The 17306-nt window shown below is 42.0% G+C and overlaps 1 protein-coding gene across 1 annotated transcript in view; it reads right to left on the bottom strand.

Moving 5' to 3' along the window:
• TMC2 (transmembrane channel like 2) overlaps window positions 1-16306 on the bottom strand; it is a 107993-nt gene extending 91687 nt beyond the window's left edge. Inside the window, exon 1 of the mRNA XM_040247310.1 lies at window positions 16273-16306. Coding sequence (XP_040103244.1) covers window positions 16273-16306 — 34 coding nt within the window. The remainder of the gene's footprint in view (window positions 1-16272) is intronic.
• Between the last annotated feature and the right edge of the window lie 1000 nt (window positions 16307-17306).

Below are 17306 nucleotides of genomic sequence, written 5' to 3'. Positions count from 1 at the left end.
CTGTCCATGGAATTCTTCAAGCAAGAATAATGGAGTGGGTAGCTATCCCCTTCTCCAGGGGATCTTCCTGACCCAGGGATCAAACCCATATCTCCTGCACTGGCAGTCAGATTTACCATCTGAGTCACCAGGGAAGCCCATTCTTTATTACGTCCCTTAGTAAATTAGTAAACGTAAATAAATATTTCTCTGAGTTCTGTGAGCAAGGAGATCCAACCAGTCCATTCTGAAGGAGATCAACCCTGGGATTTCTTTGGAAGGAATGATGCTAAAGCTGAAGCTCCAGTACTTTGGCCACCTCAAGTGAATAGTTGACTCATTAGAAAAGACTCTGATGCTGGGAGGGATTGGGGGCATGAGGAGAAGGGGACGACCGAGGATGAGATGACTGGATGGCATCACGGACTCAATGGAGGTGAGTCTGAGTGAACTCCGGGAGATGGTGATGGACAGGGAGGCCTGGCATGCTGCGATTCATGGGGTTGCAAAGAGTCGGACACAACTGAGTGACTGAACTGAACTGAACTGTGAGCTACACTAGCAAATTAACTGAACACAAGGAGGGGGTCTTTGGAACCTTTGATCTATAGCTGGTTGGTCAGAAGCACCTGGTCTTGTGATTGGTGTCTGAAGTGGGTTGTAGTCTTCAGGAAATGAGTGTGGGGTCTGATGCTATCTTTGGGTAGGTAGTGTCAAACTGACTTATATTGTGGGACACCCAGCTAATGTCATAGAGAATTGTTTGTTATAAGGAAAAATATCCACACATCTGGTGAAATGTCAGAAGTGAAGTATTCTGTGTAAGTGATCAAGGAGACACACAGGGAAGAAACTCACAGTAGGGAAGAATTGGGTATTTCCCTAGGTGGGAAAGAAAAAACTGAGTTTTTCCTTTACACCAAGGCTCCAGGGAAACTATTTTCCCAGAGTGAGCCTAACTGACCAGAGTTTGCCAGTTTTACTGACCTGGAGGAAGGGAAGTACCCCACTCCAGACCTCTAGATAATTTGTCTCACTGAAGGCTAGTGGGAGAAGGCTGAGAAACATTTGTGAAGGTCACAGCCTAGAGGCACAGGCTCACGAAAGACTGAAATCTATTCTCAAGATTATAGAACTTCCCCTGCCCTCATCTCACCACTGCATCAACAGGACTCTGATATAATGACAGGAGATGACAATGGAAAGAACTGCAAGGCTCAGACTAAAATAAAAAGGAGTTCCCAAGTAAACTCAAAACATCTGGAGAGACAAGAACAAGAACACTAGAGGAAATTGAGTCCTCTCACACCTACAACTACAGTGAATAGTGGACACGGTCTAACATCCAGCCAGACAAAAATAAGACCTCGTGCTAAAGGCCTATTTACCTCAATTCCTTTTACCCAGTACACCATGCTGACTCTCAACAAACATTACCAGGCACACTAAGAGGCAGAAAAAAAAAAAAATTTTGTAGAGACAGAGAAAATATCAGAATTAGACTCAGATATGGCAGAGGTTTTAGAATTATCAGATCAAGAATTTAAGAATAACTATGATTAATATGCTAACAAATCTAATGGAAAATGTGGACGGCTTACAAAAACGTATGGGTAATGTAAGCAGAGAGATTCAAACTTTTGAAAAGAATCAAAAGGAAATGATAAGAACAAAAAACACCGTAACAGAGATGAAGGATACCTTTGATGGGTTCAGTAGTAGGCTGATCATAGTCAAGGGAAAAAAATCAGTTGAGTGAAAGGTACGTCAATAGAAACTTCCCAAACTGAAAAGCAAAGAGGAAAAAAGGATAAAAAATATAGAACAGAATATCACAAGAATTGTGAGACAATTACAAAATATGTAACATAGAGTAATGGGGATACCAGAAGGAGAAGAAAGAGAGAAAAAAAAAATAGAACTATTTGAAGCAATAATGGCTGAAAAATATCCAAAATCAATGACAACCACCAAACCACAGATGCAGGAAGCTCAGAAAATAACAGGAAGAACAAATGCCAATATGCTTTAATATAAAAGCATATTGTATGAAAACTACAAAGAATCAAAGACAAAGAGAAAATCTTGAAAGAAGCCAGAGGGAGGAAGGAAAAAACTCATTTTACCTATAGAGGAGGAAAGATAAGAATTACATTAGATTTCTCTTCAGAAACCACACAAGCAAGAAGAGAGGGAGGTGAACTATTTTAAAGCAATAAAAGGAATAAAAAGCCCCACAGCCTAATCTTGTATTAAACAAAATTATTCTTCAAACATAAAGGAGAAATAGACTTTCTCAGACAAACAAAAGTTGAGTCAATTTACCTTGCAAAAAATGCTAAGTTCTTCAGAGAGAAAGAAAATGACGTAGGTCATAAAGAAAGAGCACTTAAGAAGGAACAAAGGACATGTAAAATATTTTATTTTTCTTATTCTTAATCTAACAGATGAGTTTGTTTAAAATAATAATAGCAACAATATATTAGATGATCATAGCTAATAGGTAAGTGAAATGAATGACAACAGTGTTAAAGAGATGAGAGAAGGAATTGGGAACACTGTCATAAAGTACCTGCAATACCCATGAAGAGGTATAGTTTTGTTTGAAAGTGGACTTGACTTTGTCCTAACTGTATATTGCAAACTCTACGACCACTAAAAAAAATGTGAAATGGGGGTGTAATTGATATGTTACAAAGGAAAGAAACTGGAGTCATATAAAATGCTCAATCAAAACCACAAAATGCAGAAAAAAGAGTGGAAGACAAGAATAGGAAGGAAAAACAAGGGCAGTGAATAGAAAACAGCAACAAATATGGTAAATGTTGTCAATGGTCTAAATATAGCAATTAAAGACACAGATTGTCAGAGTGAATTAAAAAAGACAACTATATGTTGTCTAGAAGAAATCCACTTAATATAAAGACACATATAGACTAAAAGTAAAGGAATGGAGAAAAAATATCATGCTAACAGTAACCAAAAGAAAGCTAGAATAACTGTACTAATTTCAGACAAAACAGATTTTAGAGCAGGGGAAGTTACTAGGGATAAAGTAGGGCATTAGGGGGATTTGGGGGAGAATGGATATATGTATATGTATGGCTGAGTCCCTTTGCTGTTCATCTGAAGCTGTGACAACACTGTTTGTTAACTGACTATACCCCAATACAAAATAAAAAGTGTAAAAAACTAATAAAGAGGTTGGTTCTCCAAGATGACATAACAATCTCTCATATCTATGCACCTAACAACAGAGCACCCAAATACGTGAGGCAAAATCTGATAAAACTGCAAGGAGAAATGGACAAATCCACCATTACAGCTGGAGACTTCAACACACATCTACCAGTAGCTGAAAGATACAGCAGGGAGAAGATCAGTAAGGACATAATTGAACTGAACTGCACCACCAATCAAGTGAATCTAGTTGGCATTCATAAAACATTTCATCCAACAACAGCAGAACATACACTCTTCTTGAAGAACTTACCAAGATAGACAACATTCCGGCCCATAAACATAAGTTAACAAATTTAAAAGAATAGAAATTATTCAAAATATGCTGTCAGATCACAATGGAATGAAATTAGAAATCCCTAAGAGAAAGATAACTTTAAAAATACCAAAATGATTGAAGATAGAACACACTTTTAAATAACATATGGGATAAAGAAGTCTGAAGAGAAATTTTAAAATACTTTGAACTAAATTTAAATGAAAATAAAACATCAAAATTTGTAGGAGGGACTTTCCTGGTGGTCCAGTGGTTAAGAATCCACCTGCCAATGCAGGTGATATGAGTTTGATCCCTGGTCTGGGAAGATTCCACTTGCCGCTGGGCAACTAAGCCTGTGCATCACTACTCAGCCTGCTCTCTAGAGCCTGTAAGCCACAACTACTGAAGTCTACAAGCCTTAGAGTTCAGGCACCACAAGAGAAAGTGCTTAAGCAGCACTGAAGATGCAGTGCAGTCATAAATGAGTGAATGAGTAATAATAAAATAAAGGAGCTCATTCGATTGGTTCATATCAATGTATTTATATAAATTAAATATTCCAAAAAAAATCCTAGGAAGTAATAAGCATTTGGCAAATGAATTAATTTAATTCACGTGTGTGCACGCTCAGCCACTGAGTTGTGTCCAATTTGTTGTGATTCTATGGACTGTGGCCTGCCAGATTCTTCTATCCATAGAATTTTTCAGGCAAGATTACTGGAGTGGGTTGCCATTTCCTACTCCAGGGGAATTAGTTTAATACTTCTGGCTTAATAAGAACAAATATGTCTTCTTTGATTTTTCAGCATTAAATATAATACAATATTGCAGCTTTATTCTACTTAGGTTCTTCCTAAACTAAAATTGGTTCATTGATTAAATATGCTAGCATTATTTCTGTTGTTGCTCAATCACTAAGTTGTGTCCAACTCTTTGCAATCCCATGGACTGCAGCACACTAGGCTTCCCTGTCCCTCACTATCTCCTGGAGTTTGCCCAAGTTCATGCCCATGGAGTTGGTGATGCTATCCAACTATCTCATCCTCGCTGCCCTCTTCTCCTTTTGCCTTCAATCTTTCCCAGCATCAGGGTCTTTTCCATTGAGTCAGCTCTTCACATCAGGTGGCCGAAGTAATGGAGCTTCAGCTTCAGCATTAGTCCTTCCAATGAGTATTAGGGGTTGATTTCCTCTAAGACTGACTAGTTTGATCTTGATATCCACGGGACTCTAAAAAGTCTTCTCCAGCACCACAATTTGAAAGCATCAATTCTTTGGCAGTCAGCCTTCTTTATGGTCCTCCTCTCACTCCTACATGACTACTGGAAAAAATGTAGCTTTGATTATATGGACCTTTGCTGGCAAAGTGCTATCTTCGTTTTTTAATACACTGTCCAGGTTTATCATAGCTTTCCTTCTAAGAAGCAAGCATCTTTTAATTTCATAGCTGCAGTCACCATCTTCAGTGATTTTGGAGCCCAAGAAGAGAAAATCTGTCAGAGCTTCTACTTTTATCCCTTCTATCTGCCATGAAGTCATAGGACTGGATGCCATGATCTTTGTTTTTTGAATAGTGAATTTCGAGCCAGCTTTTTCACTCTCCTCTTTCACCCTCATCAAGAGGCTCTTTAGTGCCTCTTCACTTTCTGCCATTAGAGTGGTATCATCTGCATATCTGAGGTTGTTCATATTTCTTCCAGCAGTCTTGATTCCAGCTTGTGATTCATCCAGCCCAGCATTTCACATGATATACTCTGCATAGAAGTTAAACAGAGTGACAATATACAGACTTGTTATACTCTTTTCCTGATTTTGAACCAGTCCATTCCACATAAGTTTCTTACTGTTGCTTTTTGATCCTCATACAGGTTTCTCAGGAGATAGGTAAGATGGTCTGGTGTTCCCATCTCTTTAAGAATTTTCCACAGTTTGTTGTGATCCACACAGTGAAAGGTTTTACCATAATCAGTGAGACAGAAGTAGCTGTTTCTCTGGAATTCCCTTACTTTCTCTATGATCCAACAAAGCTTGGCAATTTGATCTCTTAGTCCTCTGCCTTTTCTAAACTCAGCTTGTACATCTGGAAGTTCTTGATTCAAGTACTGCTAAAGCCTAGCTTGAAGGATTTTGAGCATAACCTTACTAGCATGGGAAATGAGCAAAACTGTCTGGTAGTTAGAACATTCTTTAGCACTGCCCTTATTTAGGGTTGGGATGAAAACTAACTTTTTCCTGTTCAGTGGCCACTGCTGGGTTTTCCGAATTTGCTGACATATTGAGTGCAACACTTTAACAGCATCATCTTTTAGGATTTGAAATAGCTCAACTGGAATTCCATCACCTCCACTAGCTTTGTTCACAGAAATGCTTCCTAAGACCCACTTGACTTCACACTCCAGGATGTCTGACTCTAGGTGAATAACCACACCATCATGGTTATTCAGGTCATTAAGACCTTTTTGTATAATTCTTCTGTGTATTCTTGCCATCTCTTCTCAATCTCTTCTGCCTCTGTTAGACCCTTACTGTTTCTGTCCTTTATCATGCCCATCCTTGCATGAAATGTTTGTTTGATATCTCCAGTTTTCTTGAAGAGGTCTCTAGTCTTCTCCATCCTATTGTTTTCCTCTATTTCTTTGCATTGTTCATTGAAGAAGGCCTTCTTATCTATTTTTGCTTTTATGTTAAACTCTGCATTCAGTTGGATATATCCTTCCCTTTCTCCCTTGCTTTTCACGTCTCTTCTTTCCTCGGCTACTTGTAAAGCCTCCTCAGACCACTACTTTGCCTTCTTGCATTTCTTTTTCTTTGGGATGATTTTGGTCACTGCCTCCTGTACAGTGTTACAAACCTCCATCCATAGTTCTTCAGGCACCCTGTCTATCAGATCTAATCCCTTGACTCTATCTGTCACCTTCACTGAATCATATGAGATTTGATTTGGGTCATATGTAAGTGAGCTTGTGGTTTTCCCTACTTTCTTCAATTTAGGCCAGAATTTTGCTATATGGAGCTGATGATCTGAACCACGGTCAGCTCCAAGTCTTGTTTTTGCTGACTGTTTAGAACTTCTCCATCTTCAGCTGCAAATAATATAATTAATCTGGTTTTGGTATTGAGTGATGTCCACATGTAGAGTCATCTCTTGTGTTGTTGGAAAAGGGCGTTTGCTATAACCAGCACGCTCTCTTGACAAAACTCTGTTAGCCTTTGTCCTGCTTCATTTTGTAATCCAAGGCCGGAGTTGCCTGTTACTCTAGGTATCTCTTGACGTCCTACTTTTGCATTCCAATTCCCTGTGATGAAAAGGACATCTTTTTTTGCATTAGTTCTAGAAGGTCTTGATAGGTCTTCATAGAACCAGTCAGCTTCAGCTTCTTAGGTATTAGAGTAGTTGGAACATAGACTTGGCTTACCGTGATGTTGAATGGTTTGCTTGGAAGTGAACTGAGATCATTCTGTCATTGTTGAGATTGCACCCAAGTATTGTATTTTGGACTCTTTTGTTGACTATAAGGGTTACTTCACTTCCTCTATGGGATTCTTGCCCACAGTAGTAGACATAATGATCATCTGAATTAAATTTGTCCATTCCTGTCCATTTTAGTTCACTGATTTGCGCTCCACTCTTCCCCAGTAGCATATTGAACACCTTCCAACCTGGGAAGCTCATCTTTTGGTGTCATATCTTTTTGCCTTTTTATACTGTTCATGGGGTTCTTGAGACAACCACTGGAGTGGTTTGTCGTTCACTCCTCCAGTGGACCTCGTTTTCTCAGCGTTATTTCTGCACCATGTTTAAAATTATGAAGTACCTAAATTTGTGCTTAATTAAATTGATTCATTATTATGAACATTTGATTTCAATAGTATTTTTATTTTATAGTATCCCAGCTGCAAGATTAATTTCCAAGATCTAGGACTTACCTGGTGGTATAGGGGTTGCCAATGCAGAGACATGGGTTTGGCCCCTGGTCTGGAAAGATTCCCCATACTGCAGGGCAACTAAGTCCATGATCCATAACTACTGAGGCCTGTGTGTTGTACAGCCAGTACTCCGCAACAAGAAGAAGCCACCACAATGAGAAGTCTGTGCACTGCAAGTAGAGAGTAGCCCCTGCTCTCTGCAACTAGAGAGAGCCTGAAGGCAGCAACAAAGACCCAGCACCAAAAATATAATTAATTAATTAATTTTAAAAATTCCAAGATCTATAGGTATCTTGAAACTTTGGACTGATATTAAGGGGAATTAATGAATATTCATTGAATGCTTAGCTCATTCTAAATAAGATGGAATTCCAAAACATTGATTGTGCTACATGCTAAATCACTTCAGTTGTGTTCAACTCTTCATGACCCTATGGACCATAGCCCGCCAGGCTCCTCTGTTCATGATTGCTAAGCATTATTTTAAGTATGGGCTTCCTTTATAGCTCAGTCTGTAAAGAATCTGCCTGCAGTTTAGAAGACCCAGTTTCAATCCCTGGGTCGGAAAGATCCCCTGGAGAAGGAAATGGCAACCGACTCCAGTATTCTTGCCTGGAGAATCCCATGGACAGAGGAGCCTGGCAGGCTACAGTCCATGGGGGTGCAAGAGTTGGACAGGACTTAGTGACTAAACATCACCATCATTTTAAGTATATATACTTCTGCTTCTTTTTAAAAAATATGCTACATAGAAGTAATAGCTTCGTGTCTATAAATGAATACGTACATTCCTTTCCCTTTGAAAATTATGTGTGGGTTGAGTTTGTAGAAAGTTGTGTTATGTGTACTCATGAGTTCTGCTCATCTGAAGTGCTGATGTGTGACACCTGACAGGTCTCCATCTTCCAGCTTGTTCTGTGAAACAAAAGCTTCTTCAGTTAAGGGTTATAACTCAGTGAGGCTCTATTATGATACGTTCTGACAGAAAGGTACGACTCTGTATGCAAAGTAAAGAAATGTACTTTTGTTAAGGGAAAAGGAATATGTTTGTCCTAAAACGAAATGACAGGTTGTTGCAGAGCGAAAGGAGCATGGTGAAGGGCAAAACCTGAATGGATACAGAAAATAAGAGAAGGTTCATGGAAAGTGAATTTTATTGGCCTCAGATTATAGATGAGTAAATAATAAGTCTGAGAAGCTATTAAGCGTGTTAAAATTCTAACAAAATCTGCTCAATTTTGATGGGCTTGTTTCTGTTTATTTTTATTGTTTACTGTTTGTTGCCTCCGTCTACAATATAAAAGATCCTCCCATCACTTATTGGCCTATATAGCAAAGATTCTGAGTCTTCCCACAATAATTATCTGTGTTTTGTCTTGATTTCATTATGGCTTTTTGGTTATTTAGGGGAAAAAAAGCTTCGTCATTTTTGAAAGTGCTAAGGTTCTTGTAGGTGATCATGTTACCTTCTAAGTATATATATATTTTTGAAGTCTTTTTGTCCCTTTCAACTAAATAGCCAAATACTGTTTCCAAGGCACCCATGATCCTATCTTGCATTCAAATCCTATTTTCGTGTGTGTGTGTGTGGCTGTACTGAGCGGCTTGCTGGATCTCAGTTCCCTGACCAAGGATTGAACCTGGGCCCACGGCAGTGGAAGTGCTGAGTTCTAACCACTGGATCACCAGGGAATTCCCATCAAATCTGAAAACTTTTGATTTCATTTTTCTTCCTAAGACTGATTTGGAAGTGTAAAATGAAGTAAAATTACTTTCAGAATATCTTTTGTATCTAAAACTAAATGCTTAAGCAGACGGCCCTGGGAAGTCACAAAGATTTGCTCTTCCATTTCCTAAAAAAAAGATGTACCAGAAACTATTAAGGTTATTTGATATGTTACTGGAGTTATTTGGAGTTTCATGGGAAGAGGTGTCAATCAGAACAGATGGTGAGACTTTTCTAGGTTAAACTGGTAAAGGTTAAATGTTAATAAATATTTCAGCAATTGTATGCTCTGTCGGCTGTTCCTAGAGATTTGTCAGTGACTTTTCTGCCATGATTTGTTCCTATTTATCAGACTCCTGGTGATGATTTTCTCCTGTTAGGCGGTATTATAATTATCAGTCATAATTCAGTTATCATTTAAGATGTTTATTTGATAACAATTTAAAATTTTGAATCTGACTTTTTAAGGTCAGTGCTTCATCTGACCTCCAGTGTTCAACTGGAGATGAACATCAGCCTTACCCATGGAGCTTTATTAAAATACAGATGCTTAGGACTCACTCCAAATTTACAAAATCTCTTTACTTGATATAATCTTGAAATATTTTTCTTATATGCTTGGTATGCCTTGGTATGTGTGTATATGTTTTAAATTGTGTATTATACGTCAAGATATTTTTATCTATAAAGACACATCTTTATCTGTTCAACCATCTATAAATCGGACATAATGTTCATTGTCTATAAAAACATACTTAATCATTATAGATATTTTGTTCAAAGATTGCCTTACCTGTGTTTGTCTTGTGTGCTTGTCAATTTCATTATTGCTATGAAATATTTCACTTTTGATGGTTAAAAGTTAACCCAGCCGTTTTACATCTCTGTTATCTCCAGATACTATTTGTATCCCCAAAGCTTCCTTGAAACCTCAGCTGTGGGCCAGAATTTCTATTTTCTACAAAGAAAACTTTGTAGAGGTTTCTACTTTCTCAGAACGCTGTCTGGAAGGACTCTGTCCGGTACTGTTAACAACTAGCACAGTAATGAAACGCTTAAGCAGTTTGATTCTTAGATTCACGTCCTTCAACTCAAGAGACATAAAACCATCCGCAAATTATTGGAAGAGAGTCCTTACTGGTGACCTTAGCCTGAGGGTTCTCAGGAAACATCCTGAAGCAGACAGCCTTTGGACGTAGACAGCTGTGCCCAAGATTCATGGCACAAGGTCACAGATTGTTACTTTATAATCTGTACTCCTCGGCTTTCTGTTCCTTCACCTGTATATGTTCTACTCCCCTTATGTAGACTTAAGTCTACGTTTCACTGTGTTCTTTATAATCCCTATTTCTAATATTGCTGCTTGCACCCTTATCCTTCCTTGGTATGACTCTCATGTTGCTGTTGTTTAGTCGCTCGGTCATGTCCAACTCTTTTGTGACCCCATGAACTATATTCCTCCAGGCTCCTCTGTCCCTATGAGATTTCCCAGGCAAGAACACTGGAGTGGGTTGCCGTTTCCTCCTCCAGGGGATAGTCCCAACCTAGGGATCAAACCTGCATCTCCTGTATTTTTCAGGCGGCTTCTTTACCACTGAGCTACCTGGGTAGCCCATGACTCTCATATCAGCTACAATTTACCCATGAACTGGTGAAAATGCCAGCTTCTCTTGGGAACCAACCAGCTTTGCTTGGACCCAGTTCCTTGTAAAAAATCAGTTTATTTCCTAGGTAGTTGGACTCACTTTTTAGTTGGCAAACTCCACAGCAGGCAAAGTGGCCAGAAATCCTGCCTCTATGGAAACAATACTTGGGGTCCTTTTGTGATAACTAGTCTTTGCAACTGAACTTTCACTGAACTAGAACTTGGAAGGGGATCAGGGTACAGGTAGTGGCAGGAGAGTATCTCACATTCATAGATGTTACAAGTTAAGATATATCATTTTTCTTTTGACACCTACCCCCCACCCCAGCCAGTGATCTGTGATACTACAAAATTCACTGCCTGACACCAGACTACTCTTCATGGATGGTGTCAAAATTTTACAGCATTATTTGATAATCCCTTAGGAGTATTTGGCCAAAACCAGATTACTAGGTGACTCCCAATGACCGGTATTGAATCTGGCACAGAAGTCTACTAGCTGCTACCCACAAATTGGATAGGAACTTGTTACATTGGTACACTAATCCCTACTCTCAAGATCACCTCTGACATTACCCAAGGTCCATTTTGGCCTATTGGTTTGTCTGCTAGGAAAAAGAGATCAGTTGGTAGTTTCACTGAAAAAGGACAAACAATGGCCCTGATCCCAGAACTGAAACCCTAACTACTCTATAGGAATTCTGGATTCCTCTCTTCTCTCTTCAGAACCCTTCATTTCATACTTTACAAGAAGCCCAGATAGTATGATGAACCTCACATGCTAACACAGAGAGGAAAAGCTATAGGACTCACGCAGTGCCACCAAGACTGGAACCTCTGGAGAGGTTCAGAATGAGAGGTTATGTGAAAGAATGTTGTACTCGCGTTCCTACAGACCACTCAGAGATCTTGAACATTACTGAAAAGATCCAGGAAGTAAATGACGATATAAAGCTGGGTAACATGCCTAATGGCCCCATGTATAGTTCTGTGGACTCCTCCTCATGTTGGGCATGAGATCTGTTCTCTTGTTCAGTCTGAGCACTTGGCTCCTGCCTGACAAGTGAGCTATACAAACTCTGGCCACCATCCTCTTAATCCAGAGCTTTGAAGCTGTTGCACAGCTGCTGTGTGTCAAATGATCCAGCAAAGCGTCCTCCATCAGAAAGAACTGGAAAACCCGACAGACACACAGGTTGAAAGGACCATCAGCAGATGATTGACACACAATTATGACACCTTAAACAGTAGTGAAGATCTGGGCTGATACTCTCAGCTATTAGTGGCTAGTCCTTCAGTTCAGGCTGAAGAACTGAAACCATTTCCCCACACTCAGCCTGGACACAGAGAAATCAAACTACACCTTAGTGTCTATATGAAGATGACGTTGTGCTCTGCTTCTGTCTTCATTAGCATGACTATTTTTCCAGGAATATACTGCCTGGAAAATGGCTTGATTGCTCATTATAGAATTTTCTCAGAGACCCATCAGCTCTTCAGCAGAAAGCATCACAGACTCTAATTTGCCCCCTAAGATCCTTTTGATGCTTTGATTCAAAATCCTGGCCTTGCTGTTTGTTGTGGACTGTTATATTGTGATTCTTACCCAATCCTAATTAAGCCCTTACTTTGAAAGTCCTATCCTAAACCAAACTTTTATTTCTTAATAAATTCTGACCTTATTTTCCTTCTGTGAGACATTGTCAAGACTTTGCTTGCTGTAAGCATTAAATCAGTTTTGTCTTATCAACAGACTGTGTTGATGATATTTAGGGAGCCAGCTCTTGACAATAATTTAGGTAAACATCTTTTAAAAAGAAGGAATAAAAGATGAACTAAAGGAAAAAAGATCTTGGAAATATGGAGGAAGAGTGATGAATTATGGCTAGGATGGTTGAAAATGCTTCACAAAGAACTGATTTTTCCCTGAATCTTGAAGGATGAACAAGGGTTTGTCAAGAGAAGAAAGGGGTGGAAATAGAGAGAGCTGGTGGTGAGGTGGGCAGATTCCGGGCAGAGGAAATGAGGGTTTAAAGGGCCCCAGTGAAAATGCCAAGCAGTCTGGGGGTGTGGGTGACTAGGGCAGAGCTGAGTGTTGGTTATGACTGATGCTGTGGCAGGGAGCATGGGGAGAGGAGGCTGCCCAGAGAGCAATGCATACCTATGGGGAGCAGGGGCAAATCTACAGGGAGAGAATATGATACTGGAGCATCTACCAGATATGATCACATCAAAGGATCGTGACAGCAGCACTGAAGAAGCTGTTGAGGGTGGAGACACCTGATGTAAACACACTGTAAAGTACCGAGCACTAGTTACAGACTCAAAAATAGACAATCACACGTGTGGCAGGAAGGTTTTCTTCACCCACTCCTGCCCTAACCTCTTCTCCTTCTCACCTCTTAGGGGAAGAGGATTTTGGGTAAGACAATGTAACAACAAATTATTTAGGTGTAATAACAACTCATCAAGTTAGGAAGCTGGTCAGCACTGGCCAGTGAAAGATGGGTTTGTCCTACAGATGCTCTTTGCTGTGCTTGGAAACGCTTTGGACAGAAACAAATCTACTCTTTCCAAAGATGTGGGAAGGAGTGTGAAAAAATGTGTGTCACCACAGCTGTGATCTCAGGGAAGAGTTCTAGAACTGAGCTCTGCTCTCAGAGAGGGCAGAGGAACAGAGACAGGGGGGCAAGGGATTAATGATTCATCCAAGGCTGCTTCCAGTCTTGGTTGAAAAGACTGGATAAGAAAGTCAATATATGTTTGTGTTCTCTTCTGAACTGTGTATCCTCAATTAGCTAAGAAGTGGTTTTCTCTTCGGTAATGAACTGTCCCAGGCATTCTTCCAAGCATTGTAGACATAACTAGAGGGTTCATAAATTTTTTCCAAACTGTAATTCCTAATGTAATCTCATTTCCCAACTGAGTGAAATTCATGTGGAATGTGGAAAGCAAGCCAGAATTTGCCTTTCAGTCTTCCCTAACCTTTTTTTCACAGAAAGCAAACTGCTTTAGTTTTTCTTTCATAGTCAGATTTCAATAGACTTCACATAATGCATAATTTAGGAGCTAGGAGAGCAGCTGTCACATTAGGAAGACCTCCAAGCCCTGAATGCACTCACTCACACTTAACAGGCCTCCTCACGTTTTGCACCTGACTCAAGTGAAAAATTCAGAAAGAAAAATAGGCTGAAAGGAAAATAGAGAAGCTGGGAGACCTAGTGGGTCTGGTTCACCCTCCAGTTCCTCACAGTTAAGTATGTTCACCAAAGGATACAAGAGAAGGGAGAATTCTGACCCTCCTTTTTGATGGATGGAATAAAAAATTGAAATTATTTTGAGAAACACACTTTGTATTCTCAGACATATTTTTTCCTTCTTGTAGAACAGAACCTGAAGGAGGATTTGGGTCCCTCAGAGGTCACTCCAGAGGAGATTTAAAATGGAAATCTTTATGTAATTGGGTTCCAGTTCATTGAATGAATTCCCATTATTTAACTTCACTGCATGCCTTGACCACTGGCATCCCTGAAGTGAAAATTTTGACTCAATTTCTTTTTTCTCTGCACAAGGGAAAATGGCAAGGGGGGAGAGATGTGTCTGTGGCATGTTTCAGTAGAAAAAGGTTTGTGTTTTAGGCAAAATGACTTTGCATTTCAGGACCATTTGCCCACAGGTGGCCCCCACAAGGCCCACCTCTTCAGGGGGGCAGAGGGGGAGTTGGGATGGGAGGAGAATGGACAGAAATTGGAAGAGAGCAGGGAAATGGAATGTGGACCAGACCAGCATCAACACAGTATTACCAAGGGCTTGGACCCTCCCTGAGGAGAGGGCCTCATCCAGCCCCACCAGGGTACTGTACTCTTTCTCACACTCACTCCTGACACTCTGGAGGGACGAGAAGACTAGACAGGGAGGAGGTGGGGTGGGGAGGAGGGACAGTGGCCATGTGGCAGCTCCGGGGGGCAGGAAGTAGTGTTGAGACGCGTGGTGCCTCCATAGCCTCTCTGCCCAGAGTCATAGCTCTGCTATAGACCCTGCTCTTGGGTGTACCCCCCACCCCATTTCAGACTGCCTCACCAAGGGCTCAGGCCCCAAGTAGTGGTGGGTAGTAGGTGCAAGAGGGAAGGGGTTGGCAGATGCAATGGGATAGATCCTGGGGCCAGGTCCCCTATGCTCCGTGTGCCAGCATGGGGTCAGGACATGTTCTTCTCCTGGGAATGAGGAGGGGGATCTCTCCCAACATCCTCCCACAAGAAGTCCATTACTTCCTGAGACTCCGCTTCCTCACCTACAAGCAGGGCCCTGCCTGGGATGCAAGGAGGAGAAAACGTACCATAACCACATGTCTCCTGACCTGAGTTGCAGGATGCCTGACCCCTGGGTGTGGCTCAAGCTCCCCTGATGGCATTGGAGGGTTTTCCACCTGTGACTTCAGCTCCTCCTGGAGCAGGTTGTCCCCTCTGGGTAAACCTCTCACTGTCTCACAGAGGAGCTGTGTCCACATTTCAGGTGGGAAGGTGACCCACTGCTGCTGGCACTTTGTGAGGGTAAGAGCTTGTCCTCTGGAGTCAGGTTGCCTGGGTGTGAGCTCTGGCTTCACTGTCTACCGGCTGCCTGGAGCGGCATCCCGACCCCACAAGCTGGTGAATGTTTACTGATCTTTGAGGCTCAACTCAGTGTCACTCACTCTGGGCCTCTCCCTTGACTCTTGGGGCTGAGGGCAGGCCCTCTCTGAGCAGCCCTCGAACTCCTCTCCAATTAAACTATTATACCTGCCTTGGGAGGGCTCCTTACAGTGAGTGGGGGAAAGGCAGGAAGCAGGAGGATGGAAAAGAAGGTTGAGTGGATGGCTAGACTTTCAGCTCCCCAGGATACCTCACCCCTTCTCACCTATGCCCAGAGAGCCGCTCCTTGCCCGCCCCCTCGTGCCACCTCCTCCTGTAAGAGATGGAACAGGTGTGAATGGCTGACCTCTGGAGAGTGCCCTTCCCTACACTGCCCATCTCACCACAGGGACCCTTAGCAGGTTGATAGGGCCTCAGAGGGAACTGGGCTCCAACTGTTTAGCTCCACAAGCTCCAGGGGCCCTCATTCTGACATTTCTCTGGCACCCTGGAAACTCGTGAGGTCAGAACATCTCCACAACCACAGAGAGAAAGGGAAATCTGTGGAGAGGATTGCTAAGGAAAGGTGACTGTTACCAACGCAGGGGAGGCTGAATGAGCCCGGTGGGCACAGATGGCCTCTGTTACTCAACCTTAAAGCAGGCACAGGCTGTTTTTAATCTCTCCAACAGCCCTTCAAGGAGGCTATCGCTGCCTTTGCTCATGGATGAGGCAGGGAGAGTTTGGATAACCAGACTGAGGTTGCTCAGCCAGCAAGTGGCAGGCCCTGCAACTCAAACCTGGGTCCCGCAAAACATCCCATCTGCTTCCCTGTCCCCTGCGGCCCAGGAAACCTGGGAAGGGGCTCTTCAGAGATGAGGATAAACTCACCTTCCTCCCCTCGGCCCTTCAGCTGATGGCTCATGGTCCGCAGGGCTCTGTCAGCCCCCAGGCAGGCTCACAAGTCTCGCTCGTCCACGGACACATTCGGCCTGGGATGTTTTGGGGCTCTCATGGTGCTTGGCTTCCTTTCCTGGTAGCCGAGGCTCCTTGGCTTGTTTGAGATTGAACGTGGAGGTGGGTGAAGTTTGGGAGAGAGGTGGGGCAGGAGGCGGTGAATTCCCAGCCGTTCAATCCGGCTGCACAGTCCTCTGCTCAGGTTTCTCTGCAAAGAGGCTCTGCGGTCTCACATTTCAGGCATCACTTACACACGAAGGGGCCCTGAAGGGGGCCAGAAGCTGCTGGCTCATTTCCCGGCAGGGATGCCACTGTCACTCCAGCCAGGGGAGGTGTGAGGAGCTTCCCAGGGCTCTTTCCCTCTATCTTGGGTCCTTGGTTGGGACAGGAACTGGGGAAATGATAGGATATTTGTGAAAGTTATCACCAGGACTTATACTTAAAACACAAACTCCCAGGGTACCAATGGGCATTCAGATTAGTCTGAATCTGAATCCTGATAAGGAAGTCCTGAGCCCACTCTGATGAACTGTTCCTGTTCGCACCATCTGCTCACTTGCTCGCCAGCTCTTCCCACTGCTGCCTGGCTTCAAAAAGGGCAGATTTGGCTGGGTTGGAAACCACCTTTCAGGGTGCCTCTGAAAGGTGATCACAGTCCTCAGTGTGCTCTGTTCTTAACCTGAGGTCCCTGGCACTCCAAGAGTCATGAATGGAATTTTGTGGGTCTGAGAACAGGAATGGGGGAAACATTGTATTTTTATTTTTCCTTGCCTTAAACCAAAATTTAGCATTTCCCTAAAAAAAAAAAAAAGTGTGATTTTTGTCCCCAATAGAAGTCACAAATATTTTCTTTTCTTTTTAAATTGAAGTATAGTTGATGTACACTATTATATGAGTTATAGGTGTGCAGTACAGTGATCCACAATTTTAAAGGTTATGCTCCACTTATGGTTATTATAAAATATTGG

This window comes from Oryx dammah, unplaced genomic scaffold (genome assembly GCF_014754425.2).
Source record: "Oryx dammah isolate SB20612 unplaced genomic scaffold, SCBI_Odam_1.1 HiC_scaffold_10, whole genome shotgun sequence".
Lineage (NCBI taxonomy): Eukaryota > Metazoa > Chordata > Mammalia > Artiodactyla > Bovidae > Oryx > Oryx dammah.
The sequence above is the reverse complement of the archived record's forward strand: the minus strand, read 5'-3'. Positions and strand labels throughout refer to the sequence as shown.